Genomic DNA, 16,650 nt, shown 5'->3' with positions numbered 1-16,650 from the left:
TATTTCAAGTGCAGACAAAATAGGCATAATGTGTTAAAATGGTCCTCTTTGACAGCGATAGCATACAACAGAGTACTGTCACAATGTATTCTCTTGAGAGTAAACAAATTAGAACTAGGTGAAGTAGTTCGTTTCTGGATAGCTAATGTATTTATTTTTTCTTTGAAGGAGTGATAATGGTATTTTTTCTGTCTCACCTTGAGAGAGATGAATAAACAGAGTCTGAGATAAGAGTGGGAAATAGGGAGTTTTTTTTTTTTTCTCAGGTCTCAAAGTCTCCTAGCAGCAAGCACACAGAATGCACTTTTTAATTAAAATGGGCTCTTACAAGAATTAAATATTTAATATGTTACCCTAGAGTCTTAAAGATTTTAGCACTCCATGTTTGGTGAGTTCTCCTGCAAAACTTCCCAAATTAAATATTGAAAATACAAAAGTACAGGCCCGGGGATATGCACGCCTCCTTTTTCTTGTGCGAAACCACCAGGCCTAAAACCTCAGGCCTGGTCTCTTGCTAGCTGCCCGCGTGATGGACAGATGTTTTACGGAGCCCAAAATAAGCTTGTGGCCTCAACCTCTCTCTTCTCTCTCTCCCTCTCTCCCTCTCTCTCACACACAGCCTGCAGGCCCAGGCTAAGCACACCCTCTGGTCTCCTCAGCTTGTGTGTATGTGTGTGTGTGTGTGGGGAGGCATAGTGGGAACATTACTGAGTGACTGCCCATTGTTCTAGGCGTTCTTTAGGTCTGATTGCCGACCGTGAGGGGAAGTGTTTGCGTTCCCTGACCCCACCTCCCCTCTGAAGCCGAGGCTTCCTCTTCTGACCGCACTGAAAGCCCTCTCTCTCCCTCTTGATTCACTTGTCCACTCCTCACACATTATCACCTTGCATACAATATGCATTATCACCATATAGGAAACACAGTGTACATCACATGGGGATTGAGCCCTTTAGTTGTGAGTAGAACACCAGACATCGCATTTGTCGACACACTATAACATGGCTTAACTCCAGTTTAGTTTACATCTGTTAAGTCAACTAAACAGTCCATCGAGGCAAAATTATACCTGAAATAATGCATGGTGCATTTTTACTCCATATCAAGGAATGATGCTGTAATTGTACATCTAGTGCATTGTGCAATGATTACTGGGGTTAAGGTGTAGAATAGTATGTGGACCGTCCACTGAGATCTAAGCCATCTATTCAAACTGGACTCCATTCAGAGAGGAGAACCCCTGGGATCGGTTTCCGAATGGGCTTTACTGTTTCAGGAACAAACACGACCTCAGTGGAGGAGTAGAGGTGAACAAAACCAAACACCAGAAAAGAATGCAGCGAGCAGAAAAACAGTCTCTGGGAACCAAAAAGAAAGTGAGGAGGCAGGGAAGTCAGCTTGTGGAGCGCAAGGAAAAGTCTCCCGAAGCCTCCGTTATTCAACGTCTGCACTTCACATCAGAGTAATCTATCGGCCAGACCACGAACACCAAGCAGCGGGGAACAATGTGGGCCTTGGCAAGATAGAGGGCAAAACAAACAGCCATCGCTCGTACTGTATTTGCGACGTGTTTATGACGTGTTTCTACCAAAGGGTGGGGGGTGGGGGGGGGGGGTGTTTGTTGAGGTGAAGGCCGCAGGGTGGGCAACTTGGGTGGAGGGATGGGCGGGTGGGCGGGCAGGCTGGGTTTGCTCCCCACCCAGAGAAAGCCTCCATCAAATCAAACCACATCTGGGGGAAAAACCACATGAGGCAGTCAGGATGCAGCGCTACATCTAACTGCTGCTGCTGCTGCCACTGGTGGCCCAACGGGCGGCTCACTCGCTCACGCTGAGCCAGAGATGCAGGAAAGCTGACACCAACCTGGCAGGCACTTCTTTTGTGGCCAGAGAGAGAGAGCAGAATATGAAGAAGGGGAGAAAGAGAGAGAGAGAGAGAGAGAGAGAGAGAGAGAGAGAGAGAGAGAGACCTGGGACAACTTCGGGCAATGCATGCACACACACACACATACGTGTCACACAGACACATACGTGTCACACAGACACATACGTGTCACACAGACACATATGAGTCACAGACACATACATGTCACACACATAAACATACAGGATTAAACACACACACACACACACACACACACACACACACAAATGTACACCCACACATTGCTAAACAAGCACTGCTGTGAAGCCTGACTCATGGACACAACATGAGGGAAGTTATTCCTCTCAGACAGGTTGCCAAGGCAAACGGAAGATTCATGAGAATAAACAGCAGACATGTCTAAGCCCAGTGCACTCATGACCATGAAAAAAAAAAACTAATGACTTCCTGTCATGAAGTAATGTCTAATACCTGAATGCTGGAATAAATGGGTTTCCTAACAGTATGCACTGAGAGATACTCAACTGTGGTCATAGGTCCATTATGCATACCTCTATAGGGCTGGCCTACTGGCTATCTGTGATGCATAGCATATCATTCTGAGTGATAGCTGAACCGATGCACAGCAAATATGTCTGTGTACCAATGTGGAAATGTTTGTGTGCTTTTTGATACCATCAGGCAATAGGGTCCCCTTTCCCATCCATCCAAGTCTGTTTCTTCCTCACCCACCTAACTCAGCAATGCCACTCTACTTGTCCAGTGGGTCATGTGACCGGCAGGACAGGACACTAGGACCACAAAGATCCCCCTTCACTGGGCATTGTGGCCACAGCTGAGATCATAACCATTAGTTCACACAGGCAAGATCCCTGCGTCAGCTGGCACTAAGGCAGCCGGACAGAAGCGATCTCTTTCAAAGCCATGCCACTGTGTGTTCATTGATATGCCACTGCCTGCATCGTGGCACTGACGCTTTGTATAGCCCCCTTTGGCTACAGGTTTAGCGTGGCAGTGGCAGTGCCAAGGGCTGTTTGGAGGCGCTCAAGGGTTGCTCTTTGGGTATCATTAAAGGCAGGCCAACAAAAGCCCAAGCACACTCTCTCATGAAATATACATGAGGAACTAAATGGAGACTGGGGTTGCAGGAGGAAGTTTGAGAACAGTGATTCTAAGAGAAGGGGACAGACAGATAACAGATCCTGGCATGTCTCAAACCGAGTCAAGAAGAAATACCTGCAACCCGTTTCTGAACATGATTTGCTCACTGCCAAAACCTGTGATTCACAGTGCCTCTGAATCACCATAGTTCGAGTGCACCATACAGTTGCCTCATTCATTGATACTTGCCAAATGTCTGAGTCAAACCAACTATGTCAAAGTATGATTCCTCAAATTGATCAAGCTCAGGCTACTGCAGCTGCGCGCACACACTGACAGACCCGCAGTCAGTCAGTCCATAACAATCTGAACAAAACTCCGTCAACCTCTGTTACTAACTCTGGCTGTTCTAAAATAGCACGTGGTTAGACTCCACTCCATACAAGAATTCAAACACAGCCTAATCGTGAACAGATGTTGCCGTGAGAGGTTGCATTAAAGTAAAGAAAGCTATAGCAATTTGCTGAGGCCCTTTCATTTAATTGCACAGAATGGATAGTTGAAGGGAATGATGCCCCTATAACTTGTTCTCTTTTAACTGTAAACAGAAGCATTATCGCATCTGACTCAAGCATTTGTTAAACTGTTACACTTAAAAGGGGAAAAGTAACAAAGTAATCAAGTACAGCAGTGGTCTAAGTGATGTAAAACAACATAAGAGTGTTGCCGACACATAGGCTAAATTGAACACCTTAAGATAAATTGCTTAATAGAATAACTTAAACAGCGGTGGAAGACTACACAAATGTATAGGAGGTAATGTCGTTTAAGTGTCAATGCCCTTTTAATCAAATGGATCGGGTATTTTTACACGAGGCGTGGGTCGAGACAAGGGGTCCACGGCAACTTGAAAGCAGCAGTCGTCTGTGAATTCGGGTGACCATAGCCTACCTGTAATGTGTCCAAGAAAATGCTTCGTCTGAATTTTCCTCGCCTTATCTCCATTTCCAAAGCGGAACCCCGAGCAATGGTCGCCCTGGCCGTCTGATTTCGGCAAAACATGATGATTGTGATATTTTTCGCATTCGAGACGTGCAGCAACTCTTTCAGTGAGGGCTAACTCCTTACAGCGACGCTCTAAAATTATTTCCTCTCAGTGTGCTGAGATTTAAATCGTAAACGAGGGTTTCTTCCGTTTTTAGGAAAATTGCATTTTCTCATGTTATTAAAAAACGAATGGAGAGACCGACTTTAACCAGCTTTCTGATGGCACATCAACACTGCACTGCTAGGATTTCTAAGGGAACCCATCGTGACTGTTCTATTTTGACTTTTCCATTGTAAACTTTTCCTACGTCTGAAGGGCGTCCCCTCCCGGTGGCTGCAATGCCATGGGTTTCTTATGATGAGACACAGGATCTCTCCCTCTCTCTCTCTCTCTCTCTCTCTCTCTCTGACAGACGGAAAATAATATTTCAGTTTTACACGTGTCCACAGTGAGGGCCATTGTCTGTTTTTACATATTATTGTATAGAATAGCATAACCTATATCGACCACCTCTCTTTTGTTTCCATGTTTTTATGTATTATAATAGGCCTAATGCAACATAAACATGTATTATGTTGTTTTGTATTTATGTGTCGCTTTGGACAAAGGCGTCTGCTAAATCCATAACCATAACCAAACTGAGTAGGTCCTAGTCTACTGTTACTTTGTGAGAAGTCTGACACATAGTTTGATGCAACATTTATATTTTTTTGTATAGGCCTACAGTTCCAATCTTAATCAGAGTGCAATAAGAAGATAAAGAATAATGGTTTAAATTCGACCACTAAATGCTTATTAACCCTTAACCCTTAAAGGAGTACCGTCACACCGGTGTGACGGGAATGTTGAGAAATGAACATTCTAAAGAATATCTGGGTTCATTGAATTCAACATAGAATTTTAGAACCTTCAATTGTTGCGGAACTTAGAATGTTCAAAAACCTACACCTAGGTTTTTGAACATTCTAAGTTCCGCAACAATTGAAGGTTCTAAAATCAGGACACGAAACACATTCAGTAAATTCCCACTGCTCAGATATTATATTCTGAATATTTACAGCCTCTCATAAAGTCACTGAAAATCCCAAGTGATATTTGAGCTGATAAGATTTATCAATCATTGTCTCCAAACACTGACAAACAATGAAATGAATATAAACAGTTGTAACATAAACAGACTCATTTCTTCTGAGGAGTCATTGTGCGGCTAGTCTGTGGTTAGTCATGTTGACAGTAATGAACTTTTATTTGGTACTCTTTTCCTCTGTGCTTGACCACACAACCCCTTAGTGAATATTATATAATGAGTGGTGTTCATTCATTTTTATGCTCACATCTATGTTGCTATGTTTATGTTCACATGTATGTGAGTATTAGATAAGAGAGCAAAAACTACTGACTGAATGAATGTGTGAACCTTTTATGAGAATATATGGTCTTAATATTCAAGCAAAACTTTCCGCAATACCACTACAATCACTGTCCACTGTTCTCCCACAAGCCCTATCGAATTATTACTGTATTACACCTGTTGGTGGGAGGAATGGCATGCTGATATTTTGCACAGCAGGTCCATTTGACTGCACTTCCTGTAAGATCTTCACCATGAGGGCTGTACTAATGAAATTGCCCTCCTCCATGCTGAGGTGCTGGAGAGGACTTTGCCACCGACTCACAAGCGCGTCTAGGATCGCACTGCCCCCACCATCGCAAATGCCGTTCCCATCCAAGTCCACTTTCTTAATGGCCACGTTGGCCCTCAGTGTTTCCGCGAAAAGCTTCGCCCCCTGATCCCCGAGTCGGCACTCATCAAGAATAATGTGCGTGAGCTTGCCGTTTACCCTCAGGCTTTCGAACAGCACGGCCCATGCGGTGATGTCCGCACCACCGGTCTGTGCCAGAGCAAGGTAACGCAGCTGGGAGTGGTACCGCATGTAGGTGGCTAGAACTCGCAGGCCGTCACTACTCATCCCATTGCCACCAAGGTCCAGTTCAGTGAGACAACAGGCAGTGAATGGAGGACCACCCTGCTGTGGAATGGGAGCTAAAGTCATCACTCCTCCTGTTGTTTGAGGCTGCAGTGACGCCCCTGTTTGTCTGTTTGTGCTGTTCGTCTGTAGGTCAGCCAGTCCCGACAATAGCACTTGAACTCCAGAATCACCCAACCTGTTCCCAAATAAACTACAAAAGGAAAGATTAAGGGAATGCATCTTCAAGCATTTTTCCTCATGAAGAGAATCACAAACAAGCCATCGATTCACAAACCTGTTGTTTCACATCTAAAGGTTCAGCATAGTCTGTTATTTTGGCAACAGGTTATTGATATTGAGCTCACTTCCTTTAGTGTGCCTGAAGCAATACTTTGATTTGCTGGATTATTGCACACACTGTTCTGAGAACACATAAAGAACAGACAGCTAACAGATGGTGAGGAGCCATTTGTGAAATTGGACTTGGAAAGTGCGTTGGCTTAGACTCACAGATTGTACCTTTAAATCAAACTCAATCTCTGACTGGACACTTACTATAGACTCTGCAGTTGTGGCTTGCTGTGCAGGAGCTCGAGCAGGCTGTGGACCCCCGCTGGGCCGATGCGGTTCAGGTTGAGGTTGATGGTGCTGACCACGGACAGGCTCTGCCTCAGGGCAGCGACCAGGCTCTGCAGCAGGTCATCCGTCAGCCCTGTGTTCCTCAACACCAGCTCATCCACCTCGTCAGAGGACCGGAGCACCTCCACCATGGCATCTAGCTATTCAGTTCAACAGAGTGAAATCGATGTAGAGGCAAAATGAATAAAAGGTAAATATCTCCATAGCTCTTGTGAGCAACATCAAAAAATTCAAAAAGAATACTTCTTCTCAGACAGCTTCTGTCTGGGGCATCAGAGTGAATCTCTTTTTTAATCCTAAACACCATTGTAATGGTCCAGCCATTTATTACAGTACTTTGACAGAAGTGGTGCAATAGGCTGGAACAGTTTCTTTCTCACTCATTTCACGGGTACATTTCTACTATACGACTCTATCTGTAAGGACAAAAGAAGTATCCTGAAATGTAATTAAAGACATGCATTGTCTTGTAAAAAAAGTCGTAATCGTAATTCCCCTCTGCTTTTAGTTTCTAAGAGTTATGGGCCTTCAACTGGCATGATACAGCCTCGATTGAACAATCTGATCTGTTATTTGAGAATGAATAGGGGCTTTGTTGTTCTTTCCAGAACAGGACATTTCAACCTGTTGTTTTTAAACAATGTCTTCCAGATTCCATTAAGTATTTCAACAAAGAAGCAAGAGAGAATGAGCTATTCTTAAATATTGTGTTCATACAGTGAAAAGTTTGTTTTTCTGCAACTCTCTCTCTCTCTCTCTCTCTCTGTGTGTGTGTGTGTGTGTGTGTGTGTGTGTGTGTGAGAGAGAGAGAGAGAGAGAGTGTGTGTGTGTGTGTGTGTTTGTTTGTCTACGTGGACACATGTGTGTCTCAGTGTCTGTGTTTCTGTTCATGACAGTATATTGATATTTTGTCTCTGCGTGTAGCCGTTCCCATGCTGAGAAGATAGATGGAGGCACGCTGTTCAAGAACCCCACCTGTTTTTGTAGGTCTTCTTCTTTACTGATTTCTTCTGTCCTTTCAGTTGACTTATTAGGACCTAAAACATACAAATAAAATACTCGATTGACTTGTTTTGCGAGTTTGTAGGCAGACATGGTGGCAGGCATACTTTTCGAGTGCATTTATTTTGAAAGTGCTTAAAAAGTTAGAAAATGAAAATGGAAGGCTTTTCTATATCTTTCCCCTCTTTTCCTCCAGGATACATCATAAACTCCATAATCATATTTACCCATTCCTTTATCAGGGTCGTTCAGCCCGCTATCACTCTCCTCACTCAGCTCCAGCTCAGAGGTAGAGCCGCCACCAGCACTGTGGCCGTGTGAAATACGCTCCTGTACGGCTAGTCTCTCCTGCTCTAGGTGACAGAACAGCAGACACATCAATTGGGCCTGTTATCAGCTCAACAGATGAATGAAAAAGGACAAAAGAATGTTTGTTGTAACCATAAGAGGAGCTTTCATATTTCATGTATACCAGCATTAATTATAAAGGACATGGCATATGCCATGTCTCTCTAACTAATGCATAATGTGAAAGCAGAAAATTGCTCAAATCGACATAAAATTATTCTTTACTCACTGTGTACTTTGAACCAGATTTTCTTGTTTGGGATTGTTTCTAGGCTAGAGCTCATTTCGACACATTCCTCATAGAAGTCTCTTCCTCTGGTTATGCCATTGCTCCCTAATTCTTCCTCAGTCCTCTTTGTCTTTCTGCCCTGCTTCTTCTTAGCTCTGTCACGATGCACTGGGCCTTTTCAAGCATAACAGTGGTGTGAACTTTTTTATGAGCAATTTTAGGAGCAATTAGAAAAACTTCTCAACCATTTGATCTTCTGACATCTAAAGAGTAGATAGATAAGTCCATTAGACGCTGAACTTACCGGATGCCTGGGTTTGATGTACAAGTAATGGATTGTCTTCCCGTTTGATATTCTGTGGGTTCCGTGGGCTGAGAGTTTGTGTATTAGGGGCATTAGATTTGTTCTCTGTAAGGTCTGGTTTGTACTCTAACATGGTTGGTCTATTCTCTGGAAGATTCTGTGTGTTTTCTCTAATATTTACTCTGTCCTCTGGGATATTTGGTTTATCATTTGGAACACTCTGTCTGTTCTCTGACATATTGGTTGTATTGCCTGGGACATTAGACCTGTTCTCTGACATGTTGGTTGTATTGCCTGGGACATTAGACCTGTTCTCTGACATGTTGGTTGTATTGCCTGGGACATTAGACCTGTTCTTCGGGGTACTCATTATGTTTTCTGGAATATTCTGTTTTTGATCCAGAGTGTTTGTTGCACACTTGTGGACATTTGATCTTGTCATATCATCTGTGTTTTTCCTAACATTTTCTCTGCGCTCGGAGACATGTGACCTATTTTCAGTAGCATTCACTCTGCTCTCTTGACCCGTCTGTCTGTTGTCTGGGATGCTCTCATCTTTGTGGACTTGGGAGACCTCTGATGCTTTGCTGTTCTTCCTTAGTCTGGGCTGCTGCTTGCGGCTCTTGGCCCTTGCCCTCCCCCTCCTGGTACCTTCCAGCTCCTCACTATCCGTCGATGTGCAGTTCCAGTCTTTAGAGGGCGCTCTTAACCCTCGTAGGGACCGCTCAGTCCCGATGGGAAAAAACAGAGGGGATGAAGGGCATGACTCCGGAACATCTGCACACAAATGTACTGAAAAGGTCATCATCATTTTGCCTAGGAAGCTTTTCGTTAGACAGTTTTTCTGTCATGCAAAAGATGTTGATTTGATCTTTAATCTTTGCAGAAAAAAACAGCTATTCAGACTAACAAAGAACAATTTTGTTACATACTATTTTGGGGGAGGGGCTGCGGAGATGTGACATATCTTGCATTCACACACCTGAGTTAGAGCAATGCAAAGGTTATTGGATCTTACAATGGCATTCCACTACTGCTCATTCTTAACTACCGTAATTTCCCAACTATTTGCTGCGGCTTAAACATTAATTTTGCAAAATTTCTTCAGCTATGTGGTTAATACACGGGGTGGTAATATGGTATTAAAATGGCTTTGTTTCTTTTAACTTGCATAAAACACTGTCCTGTGGCTTATACACAATGAGGCTAATACATATAATAATGAAATCTGGTAGTTGCTGAAATGTTGTACCTGGTGGATGTTTATGATTACACACTGACCTATAGCAAGGCTTCCCTCCAGCGAGGCGTGTCAGTCTGAAGCAGCTCTTTCTCCCTTGATGAGCACCAGGGGTGTAGCGGTACTCACAGCAAGAGCTAATTCTTCGTGCCATGATGCCATTCACGTAGAACGTAGCACTGAAAGGGAAGCCCATGTGCCTTTGGGATCTAAACTGGAATTCCTCTGCAGGATACACGCAAAAGGAAAAATGCACATACACTTTAGACAAACATAAACAGGGCCTCAATTTTTGAACAGTTTTCGGCATAGTTTACTTACATGCTCAAAAATACATTATGGTTATGGGATTTCGCAGACACTTTTGTCCAAAATTACTTACAAATAAAACAATACAATAGTTAAATTAACAGTGAACAGTTTTAAAAGTTGGTAAGACTACATTAAGGAGAATAGCAATAATAAACAATAATGTCAATGGCCTAATGAATAGCCTAATGAAAATAAACAATCAAAATAAACAAATACTATAATATGTGCATGCTGAACAGATATTTACATATACATTATGTATGAATATACATGTACACATCAACAGACATATACATTATGTATGAATATACATGTACACATCAACAGACATATACATTATGTATGAATATACATGTACATATCAACAGACATATACATTATGTATGAATATACATGTACATATCAACAGAGTATCTGTAGTTGGTCCCACCTCCTGGCTCCACAGACCCCTTGAAGACACAGAGGTTTTCTCCTCCACATACTTGCTGCAGAACTTTCACATCGTCCTGGGAAGTCTTGTTCAGTCCCTGGCCCATGTACATCATGGTCACTGTGACATCTGATCTCTGACTCTGCTTCTTTGTCCTGGTGGAAGTCTAATCACATTATGTTTAGATTGTAACCAATGAGCCAGCTGATACTGTCCCGTTTCTCATATTACATCTAAACAAAGCTGTAGTAAATAAACTGTGGTCAATGGTCATTGTTTTCATTCATGTCATTCATTTAGATTCACATAAAAATTATGAACACCACATCAATATTCATCTCTCCCATTTTCTGGAAGAAAAAATGTATTCTCCAGCAAGGCTTCCAACCTGTTTGGTATTGTTGGTGGCTCTTTGGAAAGTGGACGAGGCGTTGGAGCCATGTTTGTTGTACAAATATGGGCAGGACTGACTAAGTGTGCTTCTGACCAGCCTCCCAGTGATGGATGGTAAATACTGCTCATCCAGCTGGCCACCCTGCGGTAGCGGGCTCATTCTCCCAGCCTGTGAATACAGGACACCAGACTGTGAGCGCTGAAAGGGGCTTAACTCAACACACAACCAACTGTTTAGCTTGACAACAAAACACCCTACAGCTGTATTTCTTTTTTTTTTTATCAATGAACAGAGTAGTTAATGATAAATATATATTAATTAAGCGCTAACACTGTTAGCACAATAGAACAAAAACAGTTAAAAGAATTCAAAGGATTTTCAGAGGATGCAAGGCTGAATCACTGGCAAATTTGAAATTATAGATGGCCCTGTTAGATACAAGTTTGGAGAATGTGTCAAGGAGTGAATCATATTTACTATAGATTTTTTTATTTACACTAGATAATATTCACTACTATTGTATTGATCATCAGCTAAATCAGCATCAACAAATGGTGGAGTTACTAAGGCTTTACAGTACCGGTATATTAAATGGGGTTCTTTGATTTACAATAGATACTATTGACTACTGAATCTAATAAGCCATTAAGCTGTGTTATTAACAAGTAGAGTTTAATTGGGCTTCTTAGGTTTCAGTGCAACATCTAGGGAATATTAACAGTGTAGGCCTATAAAATGACTCATTCACTCATCCTTGCCTTCAGAGGCTGCACCTTGGCCACCATTGGAGGGGTGTTGAGGAGGAGAAATCCCCTATTAATCACATAGGGGTCCACTGCCAGGGAGTGAAGGTAGAAAGGTTTGGACATTTTCTCTCCTCTTCCTGACATTGACTGGGTCTGTATTCCGAAATAAGAAACAATTTAGTGAGAGTCAAGTTAGGGTCTTGAGAATAAGGGTTTAGCTTGGAGTATGTGTACAATTAGTGTTTCTGCTCTCTTTAAAATTTCCATGACATAATGGGATAATGATAACAAATTGATATATGCTCTCCAGGATTGCGTCTGATTGACCACCATCATTTTTTAAGTATATTTTGGGGCTTTTGCCTTTATTTTTGAAAGGACAGTGAGAGGAGAGAGAGAAGGGGTGGGATCGGGAAAGGAGACTTGACCCCATACGGGCGCCACAGTGTTCCCCTGAATGACCACAATTTTAGATGCCTTTTCTCAAGTGACTCTATGGTCTTCCTGGTGACTGGCCCTGATTGAATTAACAAGAGATCTTTTCCCATTATATTTTCTAAAATAACTGGTGATAAAGTATTGTGTGTCCCAATGTCAACAAAAATCATGGGAATGACATTCAGCTCTGGTTGAACATCTGGAGTTGAGTTTCCACTCTACCTACCTCCATGTCTTTGCCTCGAATGTGATGCTGTTTGAGAAATGGATCCAGGTGGAGATTCAGGCTATAACTTCTGGATCTTCTTAATGGCCTTTTCTGAGAGGAGTCCATCACTGTTCCTTTATCACTCAGATGAATGGAAAGAACTTGTTCAACAGTTTATGTCATTAACAGCCAACAAAAAACATGATCTGTAACATAATAATGGATTGGCAGTTGTGCCACAGGGTTGTCCAATGGCAACAGAAGGCAAGAAGCAGGCAGCAAACAGGTACAGTATCCAGTGGAAAATGCATTATGCATGACGGCAGGTCTCTATTAGATTTGGTCAAAGAAAGGACTCATTTTCTGGCCAGCATCGACAAAATCTGTATTTTATAAAAGATAAAATCAAAACAACACTTTGTTCAGTGTTGAATGTACCTTGCCATGAGCTATAAATATAGCCTATTAAATTACAGAGACTATTACACACACACAGATAGCATCAGGATAGAATGTCTGTTGCTTTTGCTTCAGACATCAGTGTTGTATACTGTAGTGTTGATGGAAAAGGTTAAGGGAAACTTTCCCAGCGTTCGTTTGCCCTCTACATGGATGTTAACAGGATGGATAAAAAGTCCTACACTCCAATTTTGTAGCCCTTTGAATGTACATACACTGCATCACCTTTTCCCTAATATTTAATAGCAACTTGTCAACTGTTCACAACAGTCTACAACTGTCACTATTACTTCAAATAACCATAATAACCTGAACGTCTTACCTAGTGCGTCTTTTTAAAAGTATACTCCTCTCTTGTACGGTTGGCTCAGTGTTGCCTGACATGCCTCCCGGTTGTTGATCTTCTCTCACAAGTGAAGCGCTCACATCAAGGTGACACCCGAGAGCCTGACAGCTTGGAGAGAGGGCCCTGCCTCTTCTACACTAATTATTCATGCATCTGCTCCAAAACCTCTTGGCTCTCTGTCCTCAATAGGAGTTCATGGTGGTGGCAATAATGGACTAGAGTGCATTAAGTAATTGTTGTGCTTTTTGTCATGATAAATGTTCTTATCCTGCATTACTGTAAAGTCACAAGGTCCTCTCTCTAAATGTGTGGGATTATCATGTATTCCTATACTTAATGAATATGTATTGAAGACACATTCTAATTACCTAATGCCAGTAAGAAGAACAATAACAAACTGCTTTCACACAGATTATTGATGAGGATGTTTGCAGTGGTGGGGGTTTCATGAAACGCTGTAAATTTCTGACTGACATAATTTATAAACATATGTGAACTCCATCCCCACAATAACAGACCCACAACCACCCTCCCAATCACCCCGATCCCCACCACACACACAAAAAAGATCCAAAAATATAACCCTGCCATAACGGGAACTCTTTCTGTGGGAAAGTGGCCACAGGAATGTCGAGCAGACCAACGCCAAAAAGCTCAGCAAGATATGAACAAGCAGTGATCCAACCTTGACACTTGTGGTTGGATCTAAACATTCTAAAATCTGAATGTTTAGGGACTAAAATACCCCATTTTAACACTAAAAACAGACATAATTCTCCATGTTTTTGCAGTCTTTTTGATGGGTTTACAATCTAGATTTTATGAATGTTTCATACTGGGGACAGCAGGATATTAGTAGAGCACAGTAGAGGACAGTACATTAATAGAGGACAGTAGAGCACCTGTCATCTCAAAGTATAAGCATCAGTAATGAAAAGGTCTAACCAGGAGAGGTGTTATTTGATATGATGGATCTTTGCCTTTGTAAACAACAGGCCCATCTACTGTATCAGAGAGCACTTCAGCTGTGTCCGTTATGCAATATCAGCTAAGAAGCAACACTATTCATAAGGCTTTCCTTTATAATTAGATGCAATACCAACACCTGGGAACCCTATCTGACTTCTTATATGAGTCATATCACACATACCATCTGGGACCATTTCACTTTTAACACCTTCACCTCACGGTGTGATACTGAGTAATCACCATGGATATTCCCTTTACACATTGAACCATCAACCTGATGCCATTCAATCTGACAGTTACTGACTTAAGCTGTTTCCTCTCCTGTCCATCACCTAAAACCCCACTGGGACATTTAGCCATGGTCGCAATTTTGAGGCTGTGCTCTGTAATTGCACTCGGTTCACAATTTTTGACAGGAGCTGCCAAAAATGTAACCAGTGAGCAAAACTTTGAATGTACTATAAACTATTTATTGTCAAGATGACACAAGTTGTTGCATTTTTGGCATATACTTTGCTTTATACGGGTAGACAATGTCAAAGCAATGTCAATAAGTATGTGTAATGCAAATATCCAAAGCTAAAATGTTTGCATAGATACAGGCAAAACACAAAGTATGTACTTTAATAGTTTTTATATACTTTTTGTGTAAGTAAATGTATATTAATCCTCATGTTATCCTTGGGGTCAATTTGACCCCAAACAACGTTTAACATCATAAAATATATGGTTCATTTTTTTTTTGCTTCATGTTTCATGACTTTTCCTCAATTGAAGGGTACAACAGAGTTAGCATGAAATTTGTACAATAATTTGTTGTACATATTGTACATATTACATATAAGTCATTTTGGCAGGACTGTATAAGTCAAAAGGGGAAGCAACCGCAAGCCTTTGGGCTGCTGACACTGGACGGGCAATATTGCCAGCCTGGGTTCCAAGGTTCATAAAGGGGTGTGGGGGGGTGGGATTGTTTTGTAGGGCTTTTGATGGTGGTTATTACACTCTTGTTAAGTACCTGTCACAAAAAAAAACTGGGTAACAATATGAATTATAATCATTTTCTGAGGGTTTATTTAGCTGGGGTCAAATTGACCCCAAGGATAAAGAGTGTCGGTAAGATTTGAGGATAACACAAGGGTTAAATAAATAAAATGCTTTATGTATGACATTGTTGTCTTTATTACATGTTCATAGTAACAACAACAACAGCAACAACATATTGTATTTATACAGTCCTTTTCAAGGCACCCAAAGCGTTTCACATTGAAGGGGGTACCTCACTAACCACCTCCAATGAGTAGCACTGGGTGATGCATGGCACTATGCACTATGCCATTATGCACCAGAACGCTCATTTAAGTGCCTTTACTTCTACTACTACTCTCACAACAAGCAGAAATCTGAAGGCACCACATTTCTGTTTTTTTGTGTCACGACAAAAGAAGATAAAAAATGGTTGTCACATTGCTATTACATCCACTGCATTTTACTGAGAATACACAGCTGACTACAAAAGGTTGTGTCAACACTGTCACCACAACACACTACTTTATCTTCTGGTACCTAACCCAACCAACCTATGATATCAGAAGATGTGACCAATTACAGTCAGTTTCTTTGAAGAGAGAGAGGTGGGGGGTCATTTTAAGGATACCCTTTCTCCCCTAGGGCCACATCTGTCCCCACATAGGCTACATATCCCACTATGAGGCGAGCACCTGAGCAACCACTGTGCACATCATAACCGCGATGGCGTCATGTTAATTTTCTGCCAGAGTGGCTGTGTGCGCATGTCCACCAACCAAGAGCATCAATGTGGTCAGTATGTCTACATACAGACTTTCACCCACGGCCACTGTGCTCTAATGACTGCGGAGGATAACGGGTCGGCCACCGCTCAGAATATAGTGCCGCGCTGTTTATAGTCGTCGGGGTCTACGTTCATTTTCCAGGAAGCTGTTACCTCAGAGTGCCGAACCTTGTCGCAGGAGTAGAGCGCGTCTCTGTAAGCGCAAATGTTGAGTTCCAGAAGTGACAGAACAGAACAGGGTGCATGAATATCAGACTGAAAGTAAACCAGTACTAAATTAAACCTAGCTGCTGCGGTGACATAAGGAAGTTTCGTCTCACCCCCTTGGAATACATTGTGGAGCTTGTGGAGGTATGGCGACCTTCATCTTTCATGCAATTGTCCAAGGAGGATGGAGTTTACAAGAGGACATTACAGTAGGAAGCCTTCAACGGTGACTGGGTTGTGGGCATAAGAAACATGTGCGACGAGTCTGTCAGAAACAAGACATACGTTTACAATGATGGGACTTCACGTTCACACACAACCAGGTAAGGGATATTCAATGTTTGGCATTCATATCAACAAAATACGTTCTTCTACAGTCTTCTAGTCGTTATCGTAAGTCGGGCTGTTATTTCAAAATATGTTCTAGCGGTAGCGTCATTGCATCCTGAACATAAAAAGATTTGTTTTGATACTGAAATCGGTGTTTTGATATTTTTTCGACTGCTCTTTTCTTTTCCCTCCCAGGAGATAATTTGCTTGCCCTCAATATGTAGCAATAATTCTGA

General features: G+C 42.0%; 2 protein-coding genes across 2 annotated transcripts in view; one reads left to right on the top strand and one right to left on the bottom strand.

Moving 5' to 3' along the window:
• Positions 1-7,019: 7,019 nt before the first annotated feature.
• On the bottom strand, positions 7,020-8,670 carry LOC125294622. The gene is made up of 5 exons (XM_048243504.1): positions 8,523-8,670; positions 8,219-8,392; positions 7,869-7,994; positions 7,615-7,676; positions 7,020-7,055 (listed from the first exon to the last, which is right to left on the bottom strand). Exons 1-5 carry the CDS (start codon positions 8,653-8,655, stop codon positions 7,020-7,022), a joined length of 531 nt encoding a protein of 176 aa, XP_048099461.1. The 5' UTR covers positions 8,656-8,670.
• A 7,230-nt stretch (positions 8,671-15,900) lies between these two features.
• Positions 15,901-16,650, top strand: part of kcnt1b (potassium sodium-activated channel subfamily T member 1b) — a 47,794-nt gene continuing 47,044 nt past the window's right edge. The window contains 1 exon segment of the mRNA XM_048243399.1: positions 15,901-16,407. Coding sequence (XP_048099356.1) covers positions 16,377-16,407 — 31 coding nt within the window. The 5' untranslated portion in view covers positions 15,901-16,376.

This window comes from Alosa alosa, chromosome 5 (genome assembly GCF_017589495.1).
Source record: "Alosa alosa isolate M-15738 ecotype Scorff River chromosome 5, AALO_Geno_1.1, whole genome shotgun sequence".
NCBI lineage: Eukaryota > Metazoa > Chordata > Actinopteri > Clupeiformes > Clupeidae > Alosa > Alosa alosa.
The sequence above is the reverse complement of the archived record's forward strand: the minus strand, read 5'-3'. Positions and strand labels throughout refer to the sequence as shown.